The sequence below is a fragment of the Pempheris klunzingeri genome, chromosome 3 (assembly GCF_042242105.1).
Source record: "Pempheris klunzingeri isolate RE-2024b chromosome 3, fPemKlu1.hap1, whole genome shotgun sequence".
Classification (NCBI taxonomy): domain Eukaryota; kingdom Metazoa; phylum Chordata; class Actinopteri; order Acropomatiformes; family Pempheridae; genus Pempheris; species Pempheris klunzingeri.
Window position 1 is genome coordinate 7,368,869 of NC_092014.1, and position 17,122 is coordinate 7,385,990.

Below are 17,122 nucleotides of genomic sequence, written 5' to 3' on the forward strand. Positions count from 1 at the left end.
TCAGCATAAGCAGGAGTGTGAGTGGTTATGAGAGCTGACGTCTCTCTGCATTTGGCCAAGCTGACATTTTGCAACTGCCACACCACTTCCTGTTGTGGAGGCGAGGACTTGTGGAGGCTTCTCAAACACACTTTCAATGCCTTGGCTTGCTTCTAAAACCGCAGCCTAATTTGTCACTGGTTTTGTGTGTTTTTGCATGGCATTGAAATGTGTACAAATGAATGACTGAACAAAGAATGTATGATTTTAAATCGAATCTTTGTGGTTATACTCAGCAAGTAAACATTTACATTTTTAAGCAAGAAAAAAAAGGGATTGCTATGTGACATCCTTCATGCTGACTGCACACGCGTTTGGTAATTTCACGACAGCAAGAGCTTGTCACCGTCTGTTTGTATGTATGCAGCCGTCTGTTTATCGGGGCTGGCAGGAAAGGGGAAATCAGCTGTTTCCAATGATGAGCTGTTACTCAATACTACAAATGGCGAGCACAAACATTTACAACACACAGATATTTAAACACATACCTGAGTTTGGGTCAGCTTAATGCTCTGGATGTGAGGGAATACTAACAGACTATCCTTTCTTTGGACAGACTTTAATGACCCCTGGTGAACTCCCACACCAAATACCTGGAAAAGCAACAGTTAACATTTATAAAAGGATTCTCAACACACCACATGTATTATATTAAGGTCAGGCAGTCAACAAGCAAACAAAGAAGTCATTTGATGGGCCTGAAATGAGCTGCTGGAACAGTTCATAACCTAACTGTTCCAGCAGCTCATTTCAGGCCCATCAAATGACTTCCTCATAACTGACGTTATGTTATTGTGAAAAAAGAAAAAGAGTGTAAGTTGCTAATAACGTAGTACCACAAAGGATAGAGCATTTATAAATTTGTGATCAGAGAGGGAACAGAGTGTGTGGTTGGTAGGTTACAGAGGACTTCCGAATGCTACATGCAACTCGAGTTAACATCAACTGAAGGACTGAAAGCCAAAGAACTGACTAAAAAGCCAATGATGGTTTGTAATCTATGAATGAGTAGTATTAAAAAAAAATCAAATAGTAAGTCTGTTCTTTGTCTGACAAATGTAGAAATAAAGATGTGCACACTGTAACGCTGGGCTGTCACAGCATGGTGACAAAGAACGATATGTAGCAGTCCTGCACTGAGGCTGAATATAACATACACAACAGACATTAAGCCCTAAATCTAGCACTTGCTATTCAGTTGCTATTTACAGTTATTTTGCAAGTGTCCTAACATAGTGCTAGGAACAAAACATAATTTTAGCTACGATACAGTTTGATGGCAACATTATTTCAATTGTACTGAAAAGGGAATAGGTGGAAAGATAGAGACACTGTAAATAGTCATGTCAGGTAAATGCTAGGAAAAAAAGTGGACATCAAAGATTTGTGTTGCTTTACTGAGACATTTGCATATCTCTGAAGCGTGTGAGGGGAGTGGCACTGTTCCATGGCAGTCGTAACGTCTGCATGTTTGGGCGTGTTTGTTTGCCATTAATAAGCTACATGTGGGAAACCCTGTGGTGCAGGTTTAATGTAAGAGGGCCAAAATTCACAACTACAACATAATAGACATGTCTGATGTATTTGGAGTAAATGTTTGTGTTGCAATTCTTATTTAGTTCCTGCGTGGTTGACTAACAGCTGAATTGTCCAGTTTTCCCACACCAAACATTGTCACTGCCCTTTATGAACATGCAATAAGAATGCTACAAGCTTAAATCGAAATTTGAAACTATCTCTAATAGTTACCAAAGCCAATAAAGCCAAAGCCAGTAAAAAGTGAGGTCATTTAAACTCAAAGTGGTAACATAACCAGTTCGGGTAGAACAGACGCAGGAACTGGAGTGCAAATAAGCCTGGAGGAAACAGCACTGTGAAGCATGTGAATGCACATTCCCAGACTGTATTCTTATAATTTTAGTAACAGGGTGAATAAACATGGGTCTACTACGGTGAAGTAAAAGCACAGACATTCAAAATGTCACAATAAATGCTTTAAGAACAAGCTGTGAGAAACTAGAGTGTGAAGTACCGAATCAATAGATATTCACTGGAAACAAAAAACAAAAGGTTTTTCTGCATAACGTCTACTAATGTATACTAATTCACCAGTGACCTATGTGTGACAATTTTTACTTTTCGGGTTGTGATCATGCAATTTCAGGTCAACAGCAGTTTAAAAAAAAAAGAATTTACAACAGAAATCCAGCATGATTTTCTATCAGCATAAGCATTGGGTCTTTTTGACTTCTTTTGTTTATGAGCATGTGCATGTGGGATGAAAAGTGAAAACAAACATGTTGAATGCCATCTAATTCCAGTCCTAAACAAGCAGTGTGGTCTGGTACTATTTAAGACCACACATGTTTTAAATAAAAACAAAGCTTCATATGACAAATGTTTGATTTGCAAATCAAAGGCAAATTCTGCAATATCAAGGACACATTTTGTGGCAGCACAACAAACATGTAAGCAGCTTTCAGTACTATCTGGAGATAAAAGCTGAGGGAAAAGCATCCTGATGTGGGGTGTCACCATCATCCCAAAAGAACACGGTCTGAGACTATACAGCAGGAAGTGTATTAGTGGAACTGACCTGGTATGACAGTAGCCCATGGGCCGATGTGTTTATAAATAATGTGTTTTCTACATTGCCCTCCTCAGACGGGAGGAAAATCAGTTTAAAAGATGCCTTCCCTCTGGGTGGGATCACCTAGGACAGACAGCAAGCATCAGAGGTTATGTCAGACATTTCTACAATAGAACAAAACACACCACTGGAAATTAATTTAATAATTAACATTAGTATTTGAGAATATAGTGCGCAGCAACATACGCACACATAGACACTTACTCTTCTGTGAAAGAAAGGTATGTAAAAATGCCTGCTGGATGTAAACATTGACAGCAGCGTCACAGGAACCTCCTGGCTGGGGTTGTGTATATATATGGTTTCAGCTCTTGCCAGCCCCAGCGGCCTGTAAAGACGGACAGAACAGCATCGTAAATAAGGGGCTCTCAATGAAGCCTTTACCCATGGGGCACCACAGCCAGCTGAGAAATGTGGTTCACCAAAGTGCACCAAATAGTTAACCCACAATTAGTTTATTCATGAGATCTCGAAGGAGCCTCTAATAAATTAGATCTTCCTGCTTCAAGTTTAACCCTTTAGCAATGGAGTGGTGGTGGTGGTTAATATTCATTTTAAAAATGCATCATTTAATAGTCAACTTCTATTGGGGGCATTTAAGGTTCAAACTGTTCATTGTACGTAATGTCACAAAGGGTTAGGGTTAGGACAGCGTTTCTCAATGTCACATGATCATTAAGGTTATATTTACACAACACCAAACTTTCTGGATGTCTCCTCTTATACTGTGCCCTGTGAAATACAACAGATGATCTATGTGACATTCAGTCACTGCAATAAGTCATGAGAGTCACTGAATAACTAGTGTTTTGCATTTTGTCAATACAGGAAAGCTATCAGAGGAAAATTAGCCTTTTGGCTCTTTGTCAACAGATGGGTAACAAGTATGAGCTCTTCATGTTTAATCTGTGAAAGGCTCCAGTGTCAGAAGTAAAAGCACATACACAAATAAGGACATAAGGAAGGCTATGAAAAGGCTTTGGGTTACATAGGTACAAAGATAAGCTCTCTGGGTTTGGCAATTTCTAGTGTAAGCTGTAACAGTAACATGTCACCACTCAGCATTTCCTGCGTGGTGAAACCCGAACTAAAGCCACAGACTGATACCTCTAACCCCACAATTCGCACACACACTTGAAAGTTATTACATTTAGAATTTAATTACATTTCCAATTTAAATAAAACACAAATCTCTGTTGCATTACCTAATTTTCGAACTGCTGTGTTCTCACTCGAGGGGAATATAATAATTTGGTAATTTAAATATGTACCAGTATTCATAAAGAGCGTTTCATTAACAACGTATGGCTGGGGGAGGTGGGATGCCAGGTACAATAATGTGGGCTAAATTACAAGCTGACTGGGTCTTAGAGATAATCTTGTGTACTGCAAAGTGTATGCACGGCTTAATGTAATTTTACTTTTATTCCTCTGGATATACAGAGGGTCATAACAATAACCTCTATGAATTATACTGCAATCCAATACTGTAGCTCTGCAACAAATACAACCACTCTGAAGTTTTTATTGCTCACTGTTAGTCTGCTGGAAAGGTGCTGGTTCATCTTTATGTTGTGTTTCATTGCATTATATTGTAAAGAAGTCGCTGACTGTGTTTGAGTTCACACTCAATACGTGAACTTTCAAGGTGGAATCTAGATTTCACTTCTACATTTTTTTGTATATGAAGCTTAAAACTATTTTCATTTTCATGTCATTTTCAAGTTTTCATGTCATGTCAGTAAACCTGTTGTGTTGTTGGTCAACTGGAACACAGAAACTACACCACAGACATTGTTATTCTCCCATCAGAGGTTGGATTGCTGCACTTGACCAACATACTAAACTACATATTCGACAAAACATACAGACCATTTGGAGGTAAATAGGATTTGTAAGTTGATATCTAGATTTTCCTGAAGTGGCAATTACAAGACTTGGAAGAATGCACTCCATACACAGTGTGAATTGTCAAAATGTTCTCTGTAAATCTTCATGGACACTGCTGTCACAACACAAAATTGGCAGCGCAGCAAGGACTATTTTTGGAATGTAGCAATGAACTGCTAGAAGCACTATTGGAAGAACTGGTTACTCCAATCTACGCCTTTAGTCTACGACTAGTCTTATAATGAGATGTTGACCAAGCACTTGTATGAACTTGTCTGCACAGTTTTCTGGCATTTGTAATGTTTGGACTGCAGTGACAACAAATATTTAGTTAGCATACAGTATATGATCTGAACATTTTTAAAGACATTTGAGGACAGCAATGGGTTTTTAACATGTTGGTCTAATGTAACTCTTCCGTGTAATCCATTTTTGTTTTGTCTTAGAAGACTTACATCCTCTAATATTTGAAAGAGCAAGATGCTAAACTATCACTGGACAATTCCCTGAATCTGTTGCAGATATACAAACTGAATCTACAGTCTTCCCTTCTCCATTCGGTAAATGCAGAGAGACTGTTAATGTGCAAGATTGACCCAACAGTCAGTGTGTTGTGTTTCAACAGAAGTGGAGGCATTAAATGCCAAGAATTTAGTTGAGGAGAAATAAATGTAATTAGTGTGGGGTCAATGGTGGTCTGTATGTATACTAGTGCTTCTCTCTGTGCGGAAGCCTTGGAAAACAAAAAGGTAGCATTTTAACGCTGTATTTCATGTTGAGAAATGAATGGTGCATTATACTTTTTTTTAACAGTTTAATTTGACTTTTTAAAATGTTATGTGGGGTGAAACATCATCTTTCTTGAATAGACTGTGTGTCTGCATCATTCGAAGATATATAGCTATCCATAGTGCAGGCTTACACAGCATAATTATTTGAAAAAGTTGAAGTGCAAACTTTCAATTTGAATTTGAGTGTTTAGGTCATTTGATTAGGCAGCCTGTATTGTACTCGTAAGCAAGTTAAAAATAACTTGTAATATCTTCACTGTGTGAATGCTTTTACACTACAACATATCATTGCCACATTCTTGACATTTTCATTTGCGATGTTCTGTAAAGCCTCTACTGAAGCGTCTTTCACTTCCTGTTTGGCTGTCACAGTTTGCCTTTACTTTCATTTTAAGCAGATGAAATGCAAGTTCAGAATTTAAATAAGGAGAAAGAGTGGTCTACTTTCATATTTGCTACTTTTTCTTTTAAGCTATAAGTCTGGTCAAGTCTGCAGTGTTTTGGATTATTTTTCACACTACATTCTGCCTAGTAAGCACAAAACAAATGTTTGGACATGTGCAGAGAGGATCTTTATAAGCACATCATCTGCTGCAGATACTGGCTCTCCAACCATCAATAACTACAGCACTAACAAGCCACGCAGACACACATGCTTAAGCCATAACACAACTCAAGTGGTGTGTCTGGTCAGTTTAACTTTGCGGTCTCTTTCATACAAGTTTATTTTATTTTTATTACATACATCATCTTCTAACATCTAATTTACTTTTGTTTTATTTTCTGTATGATTATGCCTAAGTGTGTCCAATACCTCTGACACTTATGTTCTTTAGTTGCGGCTTCAGGATTTCTTACGAGTCAAGACTACTGGTGCAACCCAACAGTGTAATTACGACAGTTCCCACAGTTTGCACAGAGTAAAAGGAAACCACGAGCTTCCGTGTGGGACTTTGGTCTCATATTCCTGTTTTTATCTCATCTATAAATTTCCTGAGGCAATATTTCAGTGTCCAAATGTTTACCCAATGCCATTAAGCATTTTTGGTCATTTGCATGCTTTCTGCATGCCACATATATTATACAAATTACTACAAAATAGATGCTGCTTCCCACTGTTTGCTTTTAAAAGGAGCAATGAGAACTGCTGTCCAACCACAGCATTACATCTGACATTCTGGCTGTTTTGGGAGTATGGAGGCAAACAGTGAAGTTCTTCACCCTTCTCTCTGGGGTCAACCCTCTCCAGTATGTGTCTGGATGCTGGGAAAGAGAGCTTACTGCCATACTTGGATATCCTGTCTGTTCTTTCAGGTTGAGGGGTGGGCCCGCCTGCTTTACGAAATCTTCCCTCTCTGTAGCATTCATCACATTGACAGGTCACTTGCTATGACGCCACTGTCTTATTTAAACTCAAGTTAAATCAAGTCAGTGGAGTTTTCCACATCACTCATGACTGAGGGATGGCGAAATTAAGAACATTTTGTTACTGGGAATATAGTAAAAGGTTTCAACATCTTTAGTACAAAATGAGTAACATCTATGCTTGTTAAAACACCCCATATTAAAATAAGAAGTGAGAAAAGTACTTACTGTGTCCCAAAATCCAATGCTGGAGGCTGAAAATGCACAGGCCTCCCATTTTCACGTGTATATGGAGAAGAACTAGAGGAGAGAGGAAAAAAACATTAGGCTTAAAACATTAGAAGAACAACATCTATGCTTGTATGTTTTACTAAAGCCTCAAGACAAGAACATTATGTCCCCTTTCTAACAGAGCATGTGACAGTTCACAGGGGTGAATTCATAGTCAAAACTACTACTGCCCCAGGCCGCTTCACAAACCACTTATCTCCCTGCCTAACAAAGGGGTTTCATGCAGATACAGACATTAGATGACTATCACACAAAGAGGGTAGGCAAGTACTGGAGGTCATGGGTCACACTTTAAATTCATATGCCTTTGCATATGAAAATAATTTAACACCCCACTGTAGGTGGCAACTAAAAAACACAAGGCTTAATTGTATTACATAAAAAAAAAACCACATACACACTGACTTGTATATACACTGTACTCCATGAAATAAGAGTACCATTCAAGCAACCATTCAAGACAGTTTAATAGCTCAATCTAGAGTCTGTAGTTCAGTGAATTTTCTAAAGCTGGCTTCAGAGCATAATATGAAAAATCCATTAAAAGCATTATGTGACACCTTGAGCTTTCTCTAGATTAGATTTAAATCCAAAAGAAAAACTGTCCTGTTAAAAAAATGATTAAGAGCCACCAGCAGGCTGATCTACCAGAAAAGTGAACACATCCAGATTTAAAACATATGTAGTAAAGGCACGATATATTTATGCTCTCATATCATAACTAACACTGCAACTGTAATGTCTGTCAAAATAATCACAATGCCTTTTTTTTTATGCATTTCATTCAGCCCTACAAAACAAATCACAATTTCTATATAAATGATTTGTCACACTTAAAAGACAATGTACAATGTAAACAGCACTGTAAATGTTCTATAGAGAGCCATGCAGCGGCTCATTCATATTTTTGAGTTATTCTTATCACCTGAATTTACTTAACCCACAACAGGCCCACATCAACGTCATATAACTTAGACTTCCCACTATAGACCAACACAGCTGGTGCATATAGGCTCCATGTTGTTTTGTATAGCATGTCAGCAATGCTGAATGCAGGCATCTGACCACAAGTCAGGGTTAAAACAGGAAGTGCAGTCTTTCTCCTCCTTTTCCACTACGTTTTTATTGGTGACTGTGTGTCTGACATCCTGCGCTAATGAGCCCTTGGAATGGCTGCTTTTAAGCAGGGAAGCAGCAGCTGATTTGTAGCTGTGCGTGTATGTGTGTGCATGTATGAAAACAAGCCTGTACCTTGATGAGAGAAGACTCACACAGCTGTTGACCAACAGAAGCAAGCTAGTGGAAGGACTGCGGCTCTAGTGCAATCTTTACGGAAGTTACTTTTCTGTAGGTTTTCATGAGTGCTGCTCTGCATTCAAGAGTCATTCTTTACTTGAAGAGCCTATCTCTAAAATACAGTGGTATCAACAACTGATCTGTCGTACTTCAATTTTAGTGCCATTTGTTGTCTGTATGGCCTCTTGCCCAAAGTCAACTGGGATTGGCTCCAGCCCTCCTGCGAGCCTGAAGGATAAGCGGTATAGATAATGGATGGATGGAAGGATGTGTTTGCCAGTTAAAGATCAGCTGCCAAGGAAACCCCTCATTGATCTCACCTGTGCAGATCATTGATCAATTTTCTTCTGTCTGGTAATTTTAACTTTAAAACACGACTACAAGAATGTTTTATTGTACAATTAACTGTGTACGGTGGAAAATTATTTTGCAATTACAAACGTTTCATGAAAAAACTAAATTTCATTACTGTTATGGAGCACAGTTCACACCATGAATAAGGAACCACAAGGGTTTTGTGGTGAAATACAGTCACCAGAAATGGTTGCTCACACATTCTCCCACTGCTGGGACATCGTTTCATAAAGCAGCTCCTATTAATGGGAAAGAAGCAGCTGCGAGATTTAAGACTCTAAAAGGTGAAACAATTAATTAGCTATTGGGCCAAGCAAAAACACCACGACTGCCTGTCTAACTGCTTTAACACCTCATTCTAAAAAAACAGGAACCAAGACTGGAGGGCATGTTTTCCCCCAACAATGACAACCCATGATTGTTTGCCTTTGCTGAAATACTTTGGAGAAAAATATCAAATAACAAGAACATTCAAAGCTGAAGTAGTCTGCTCTCCCTGGGGATTAATAAATTGATCTTCAAGTCCAAAACACTGCTAATATTTTACGAATATGATACTATTAAAAGAAAAACAGGCAGAGCTTTATAGACTTCCAATGATGGACATTCATACCGTGGAAGAGTACAATAAACAAGGTTATATAATGAATACAAATGGAAACGTTCTGAGTGGATAGGGTCCTGGTTAAGGCTGCCAATCTCATTTGCCAATCTCATTTATCATATTTGTAGTGGTTCTTCTCCACTCCATTTCCTGTAATGAGCATTCCTTCACATAATAATAACCTGTTTGTACAAATTCCATTACAGACTACAGCTTGATAATAGTATAAATATAGTAGCTTTCTTTCAGTGTGGCTATTACTTGAAAAGAAATATACCAAAATCATGAGCAAGTTGAGAACTTCTGTGGCCCAATGTGAAGTTCATGTGCAGGATATCACACTGATCTCAGTTCAATGTGTTGACATTGGGGACAGACCCAGTGTACAGGAAGGTCAGAGTGTTATAAAGACGTTCACCTTCCATTTTGGCAAGTGTGGTTACAGGACAGCATGTCTACTCTACTGCTGAGAGACAAAAGACGTGACATACTTTACTATTGAAAAATAGGACACATCAAACACATTTAACCCTGTGTGATTATATAAGCTTACACTGGTTAAGAGAACACATTAAGTGGTGATGTAGATTTCAAAGAAGAGTTATTTCTGCAGAGGAGAGCTAAAAATGACAACAGTTTTACATCCAGTTCCATATAAGTCCTACTGCCTTATAGCTCAAAAACTACACTTATTTTCTCCCTGCTGTGGATGAAGCCCATGATACCAAATGCTAGCAGCAGCAAATAAACTGGCAGTGGGGTTTGACTTGATAAGAGGGACACGGTCTCCTCTATTACATAACGTGTAATAGAGGAGAAAGTGCTTCTTTCTCTCTCGTGCTCTCTGCAGTTGTAACTGTTTATAACTTTATTTATAACTTGTCAAACAGTATAACGAAAAGCGTTAGTCACAGCAGGAAGGCTGTGTGTGGGTGAGCATATGAGGGGTCAAGTGTGAAGGGGAAATGAGGTCGTCTGCCCCTGCAGAGGAGTCTTGTGTGGTGGTAAAAGCAGATTATTATAGTGATCTGGAATAAAAGACAATATTTAGGAAAGTACTACAGAATTATAATGATCATAGCCTAATTAATGCAGGTTCAACATGCAAATGACAGATTCAGCATTAAAAATTAGAATGGAAAATATGCTGCACTCTTTAGACACTCGTTAGTGTCAGGTTCCTATGTACTTCTTTATAAGCGGGGTAGGGCAGTTACCTTTTCATATGTATTAGTAACATGGTATTTTCTCTGAACTCAACAGCAGCTGCCCAGCCTCTCAATGAGTGTATTGCTGAGCTGTAGTCCAAGGGTTCTGTCCACTGCCACAGCACAAAAATAACAAGTTATGTTTGGCGCTATTTGATCCCCTGGATCTAACTCAAATAAAGTCAGTGTTAGACGTGACCTCAGCCATGCTCCGGGGAAGAGTTTGGGTCAACTGGTGTTCACAGGCATTTGTGGACAGGGAAACAATAAGCGTAGCAGGGAAATTAACTACCCTGCATAGTATTAACACTAATACTGCACTGAGTAGGTTTGCGTCAGGAGGATAGCTTTTAAAACAACAGAATGGAGGAGCAGGGGCATTATAAGAAATGTTTGTGGTGGAGATTTAAGTAGCCTAAAAAGAGCTTAAAAAATAAATGAAAGGAGGAGAGCTGGGGCTGAACTCTGTAAGAGATATCATTAACTTCGGTATCTGCAGCCTGCTCTGCTCTTCAGGCTGGGAGAGAGTGATGGCAGGCCTGCCAAGTGCCTGATAACCCAGACACGAGAGGCCTCACAGCCCACAGCTCTGGAGGTCGAGGTCAACCAGCACTACGAAGCCTCCTTTGCCTCTCATCTCCTTGGACTTAAAAATAGCCTCATTCCCACACTCAGCAACAGTTGGCTGCATGTTAACCAGATAAACTTTATATCAAGACTAAAAGTTGGTCACTTGTAAGAAGTACTCCAGCAATCCAACACTGCAGCAGAGGCAGCAAAGGCTTGGACATCCTGACTTTTAGTCCCTGTACAGGCCAAGCCCCCAAAACACAAACTACATTTCCCATACTGCAACTTGATAGCATCCTTTCATTAGAATACATTCATGCAACAATTCAGAAGTAAGGCATCATTAAAATCATGCAGAGCAATACAAATATCAAGCATGGACAAGTCAAACGAACTAAATGTAATTTGCTTCGGTATAAACTTAGTGGCGGGCTGGGCTCTTTACATTATGGCCATTGCTTTTCTAGAAACACAAACAATGAGCAGAGGCAAACACAAACGTTAGAATATGTGGCTTAAAAAAAAATGCTTCACATCAGTAAGAGGGATAAACAAGCCTGAAGATTACACAGCAAGCCATTACTAAATAATACCACGAATTGTTGCCATTTTGCTGCAAACATCTTGTTTTCCGAACAATTTTCTGCAGGAACAGAAACAGCTGGGAAAGACAGACTTCCCCTCCTTTTTCTTTCAAGGAGTTCTAAAATTAGTCAGGAATTTGCTTCTGTGCCTCTCTTAACACACGCCCCCAAACTCTCTCTGTCACACACCCCCCCACTCACCAACATAAACAACATAGCCTGCATACAGGGGAAGACTTTTAAAAGCCGTTTTAGAAACCTCCAGCCTTATTACACTGAAACCACGCCACAACAACATGTCACATCACAGCAACTGTTTAATTCTACATATAAATAAACCATTTAACAGGACTCTAACATGATTTGAAGTTTTTTGAATATGTTCACATTAAATTGGAGCACTTCTTTTTCAAAAACATGCAGGGGTAGGCCCGTTTTTCCATTGGGCTGTTCACAAACCAAACCCATGCCACAGCCCTGCTTTCATTCAGTATAATTCTAGTCCACACTATACATGAGGAAAAGCTTCAGTATGATGAAATCTGTATGTTGGTTTGGGGTTTGTTGGTAATTACGTGGCTTGGTGGTTCACAAGAGCCACTCACCAACAGGTGGAAACCTTTCATCAGCTGCATACATGTGTATTCTTTCAAAACTGCTGAATGTATGTGTGACATGGCTAAATGTAGTTCACACCTTCTCATCTGGGGTTACTGACTGTCATAAACTTGTAAAACATTACAAATGTGTGACAAAACCCACAGAATGGTTCCAGAAGTATGCTGTTTCCACAGAAGATAAACCAAAAAAAGGTACCTGTCTTCCAGTGGAAGACCATCTTTTCTTCGTTCCTTCTCCACCTGCAAGTAAAATAAAAATACACTTTAGTCAACATCGTCAAAACAGCAAACTGCAACCCATTTATTCTACACTTACACTGTGGCCTAGAAAAAAATATATCAGGAGCCTCTGTGGGATTTAAGTCTACTGGTATGCCAAACAGCCCTCTGGCTACTACGATGCTTTTCATAAACAGGAGGTAAGATGCACACTGATATACCACCAACTGCTCTGATATGTTTCACTGTGCATCTGCGCTTTATTTCTTGAAATGCCAAAGGATTTATTTTGCATTAAATATGACTTCACCGCAAATAAACCAGGAAATCCCAGTAGAAAACTGGAACAGCCTTGGAAGACTAAAACGGGCATTACATCTTTTCCACCCTGACTCCGAGGGTTAGACAGCAGGCAGTCATTTCTGCCAGTGTTGGCTGAGGATACTGTAGTTCTCAGAACAAAACAACGAATGTCCAGTTTCTTGTCCTCACACTGTGTGTTCAGGATTACTGAATGAATAGAGTATTGGTTAATACATAACACATTTTTTGTCATTAATAATCAGGCTACAATTTGATATAGTGCAGGATAATGTTGATGCCTGGTGAAATTGGGTTTTCATCATCTTAGATTTGTACTTTTTACACTGTATACATCTTCTACATAGTTGTTATTCATTAGTTACTAATAATTTTATGTTAGCCTTGGAGCTGTGATGACAAGTAAAAGTAATTTAGGACTGATAAAATATCTATTAATCCATTCAGCTACAACCAAATTTCAATGCTCTGCTTAAGGTGGGGGAGAATATAATGAATCCCTTCATCTTCATGTCTTTTAATTTGTAGCACTAATAATAAACTAAACAAATTAGTGGGAAAATAAAGTTCTGCTGGACTATGTGCACACATGAAACTGTTGCCTAACCAGATTAAACAGTGCGTGTCAACATACTGTGTGAACTGAGTTTTGTTTAAGTTCATTCTTGAGGGTAAATCGGACCAACAGCGAGTGCACTTAGTTAGTTGGTAGTTCACTGAGAGCTGACAGATCATTGTCACAATGATGGGGCTTAGATCGAACCCTGATTTGTGCAATAATAGCGTGTAATCTTCTCTAAATTTTCATAAATAATTGTGGCCAATCTGCAGAATGAGGCTCCATTTGGCAATTACCTGAGGCAATCCTTTCAAAACACAGCAGAACATTTCAGAAGGCCCTAACCCATTAAAGCACTCAAACACTGTTAACTACAGTGTAGTACGTTATGTGTGCCATACATGACCCACACAGATAAGCTTTAGTCTCTTCAAACAGTACAAATAGTTTCCATGGGAACAATCAGGGGCCTTATGGATACATCATGGCTTCATGATCACACTACAGAAGACCAAAGGAGGACATATGTTAAGTATAGTGGCTCTCTACAGAGCTACTATGAATCTCGATCAGCCTCCTCTTCCATCTCTCCACCTGCTCTCTGCTGAAAACGATCCTAATTAAGCGCCAAGCAAGACACACACCTTAAGAAACATACAACTGCTACAATTTTATCTTAAAAAGCTCAACATCAGATTCTCTATTGTTTCTACTGTAGTCTGAACAAGGACTTTATATACTGTGCCATCAACCAGTAGAGACTATGCCATATTGTTTAGACAGACATAGCACTTAGCCCTTACATTTTTTTGCAAATCAAAGAGCAGGGATGGTTTACAATATTGGATTTACAGGATTTTTAATAGGATATTTTTCAACGACGTGATTTGGTATTATAATTTATCAGGCATTTAATTCACCAGATAGGAGTGAGTCAATTCACAGATAATTTACACTATCATTTAAACTGAAATACAAACTTTGATATACTGATTCTATCCATAATCACACATCCGTTGATTGAACAATGCAAAAGTTACAGGTTGCAGATTGAAAAATTGTAACTGATGTATCCTTGTTTTATTCTGTACTATGTCCTACAATGCTCCCCTGATACCTTTGAAGCTTGGCAAGTTAATGGGTTAAGTGAACAAGACAAAACAGATTTTCCAGCTGATTAAGCACAACAATGGCACGTTCTGTTGCCGCTTGATGCAGAAGGTGAGCCATTAAAGCACGAGGAATATTCAAAAGTGGAGAAGCGCCATTTGTAAATGAATTGGATTCTGCAGGGATTTTAAAATGAACGCATGGATTTAAAAGATTTACAACAAGGGTCTATACAAAACTCAAAAAGGCAGATGAAAGGGGAGGAACCTGAGCTAATCTAATGACTATGTGACTGGAAAACACCTATTTAGCATTTAGCATGTGATCCTTAGTCAAATCCGAAACACAAGTCTGTATTTATGAAATAACAAGTAAGAGGTATGAGATAAAGATGGAAACAATTACAAGGTCTAATTATGTGCACAGCATCTAATCACTTATGATCTCTGCTGCCTAAATCTGATATTTGATTTGATTTTAGCTGTGTATCACAGCACCAAACAGTGTCTCCTGCATAACCACTTCAATGTGCCCGCAGCCACATACAACATGCTACTTAACCAGCTGACCAGCAGCAGTACTAGTGTATAGAAGAAAGACACACATGTCATGCTCTATTTCACATAGCCCATGTAACCGAGACAGTCACTCCATTCAACGCTGCCTATCTAAACATGACACCTAACAATGTCAACAATTCTGCCATCTGCAAATTGGTCTGGTAGGGATGAGTGGGGAAAAAACATGTCTAAACGCTAACGTACCACTCCCCACCTGCTTCTCCTCTTTCTTTAACCCATCTTTTTTTTTTTTTTTTTTTCAAATTCATCCAAAACAACAAACTTGTAAGAGTTGTCTTCTGTTTCTCTAGTCTGCACATGCCGACGGTAATTACTGCAGTGTGCAGATTCACCACAAGTTCACCACTTTTTTTGCTTAATGCTTCAAAACCGCTTTGGTGTAATGTTCATTAACATTTTTAATTATCTTCAAGGCAACCAAATGATCAAAGCTGTCTCCACATCTGTTTACACAGCCCTGCAGAAAACCACACCCTCCTCAGGTAACATGACAGTCAGCTGGTGACCTCATGACAGGTTATCAGTAAACACTAAACTCCTGCTGTTTGTTCTGGTCTTGCTCCATGATAATCACACACGCCTACTTGAACATGTTGATGAAAATCCTACACAACAAACACTACAACATGCAAACTATAAATTTTAGCATTATGCAAAAAAAGGGCTGCTGTATGCAGACTGCCTCATTCCTCACATGCTGTCTGTGTGCAGGACTGACTGAACTCCATAATGGACACTGTGTACAAAAGAAAATCAGGAGGAGCCACATGGCAGGTGGCCTCCCGCGCTGGTTTCATTTCTGTATTGAACTACAGATACAAGCTCTATACCAACTAAATCTGCACATTAGTATGCTCTCTAAGCCGTGGCTGGTCTCTGATCTTTGCTCATATAAACAAATGAATGCACACAACTAAACTAGGTGCAAAGTGGAGCCAAATACAATGGGGATGCACCAACCACACACGTGTTCATGTATCTGGCTGCATTTGCAAGCTGTCTTCATCTGTGTTTTGCAATGCACAGTCTCGCTCCCTCATCCATACACACACACACAACACACACAAAGAATGATTACCTGAAGTGGGACTAATGGGTCTGCGTCCTCTGGTTGCCAGACCTCGACCACGCTGGTGGACATCTGACTCAAAGCTTTGTGGGAGCAAGAAATGAAATTAACAGTGAGGTGGTTTGCTTTGAAATTGTGCAACCTGGAAAGAGACAAACGATCTGAAATGCGCCAGATTTAAGCAGCCGAATGATTAAAACCACATACATCCGGCCTCCGTTATTATTACAGGTTATAAGAAATGAATAAACTGAAACGGAGTGAATTTTAGTCGCACAGCCAAGTGAGGAAATGACTTCGCCTCGGCAGGCTCACAAAGGCTGTTTGCTAGCTGCTTGATTAGCCGGAAGGTTAGCTCGGTGGCTAACGAACTTGGAAAACATCCCTCATGCTGCCGCAGCACAAAAACGACTATTCAGCCGTGTGGAGTTACCTTATAACGATATCTGGCTTTGTAAAAGTGACAACAATTAAAGCCAAGTGTCCCTTTTAAGTCCCGAGTACAAGTTATGGTGTCGTTTAACCAAACAGCACAGGGAACTGGCAGCTAGCATGAACTAGCAGGGTGACCAAACATAAACGTAAGCTACAACTCTCTTATATGCGGGTGGAAATCACAAGTATTCATATATCGCAACTTGGAAATGCATCCAGAACATTTTCCACTAATTTCCTATCTAAAAAGCTGCTCGGACAACATACCCTGACACCCATTTTCCACTGTAACGCCTGCTGTCAAGTCAGTCTAGCTCACTTAATTCTACATTTCTGCAATTCGTAAAATGAAGGTGAGGACAAACCTTGCAGCTGAGCCCCTCCGTGCTGTACGCAGGGTAAAAGTAGCTGTAGTATTCCTAATAGTATATTGATCCACGTTTTCCTGTGACAGTGGCTGCCCTGTTGGAAGTCCTGTGGCCCCGCCATGCTGCCCTCTCAGCTAGCAGCCTGCCTTGTGTTTCGCTGCGTTGGTCTTTCTTTCTCTCACCACCACCAGCAGCAGC

The 17,122-nt window shown here is 39.5% G+C and overlaps 1 protein-coding gene across 4 annotated transcripts in view; it reads right to left on the bottom strand.

Annotated features, from left to right (window-relative positions):
- Positions 1–17,122, bottom strand: part of tmem131l (transmembrane 131 like) — a 31,678-nt gene extending 14,556 nt beyond the window's left edge. For all 4 annotated transcript variants that reach the window (XM_070827534.1, XM_070827532.1, XM_070827531.1 and 1 more), the window contains exons 1-7: positions 16,922–17,122; positions 16,131–16,204; positions 12,459–12,502; positions 6,964–7,035; positions 2,894–3,017; positions 2,636–2,752; positions 528–632 (exon numbers count right to left, since the gene is read on the bottom strand). In XM_070827534.1, the coding sequence (XP_070683635.1) occupies positions 528–632; positions 2,636–2,752; positions 2,894–3,017; positions 6,964–7,035; positions 12,459–12,502; positions 16,131–16,204; positions 16,922–17,045 (660 nt within the window). In that variant the 5' untranslated portion in view covers positions 17,046–17,122. The remainder of the gene's footprint in view (positions 1–527; positions 633–2,635; positions 2,753–2,893; positions 3,018–6,963; positions 7,036–12,458; positions 12,503–16,130; positions 16,205–16,921) is intronic.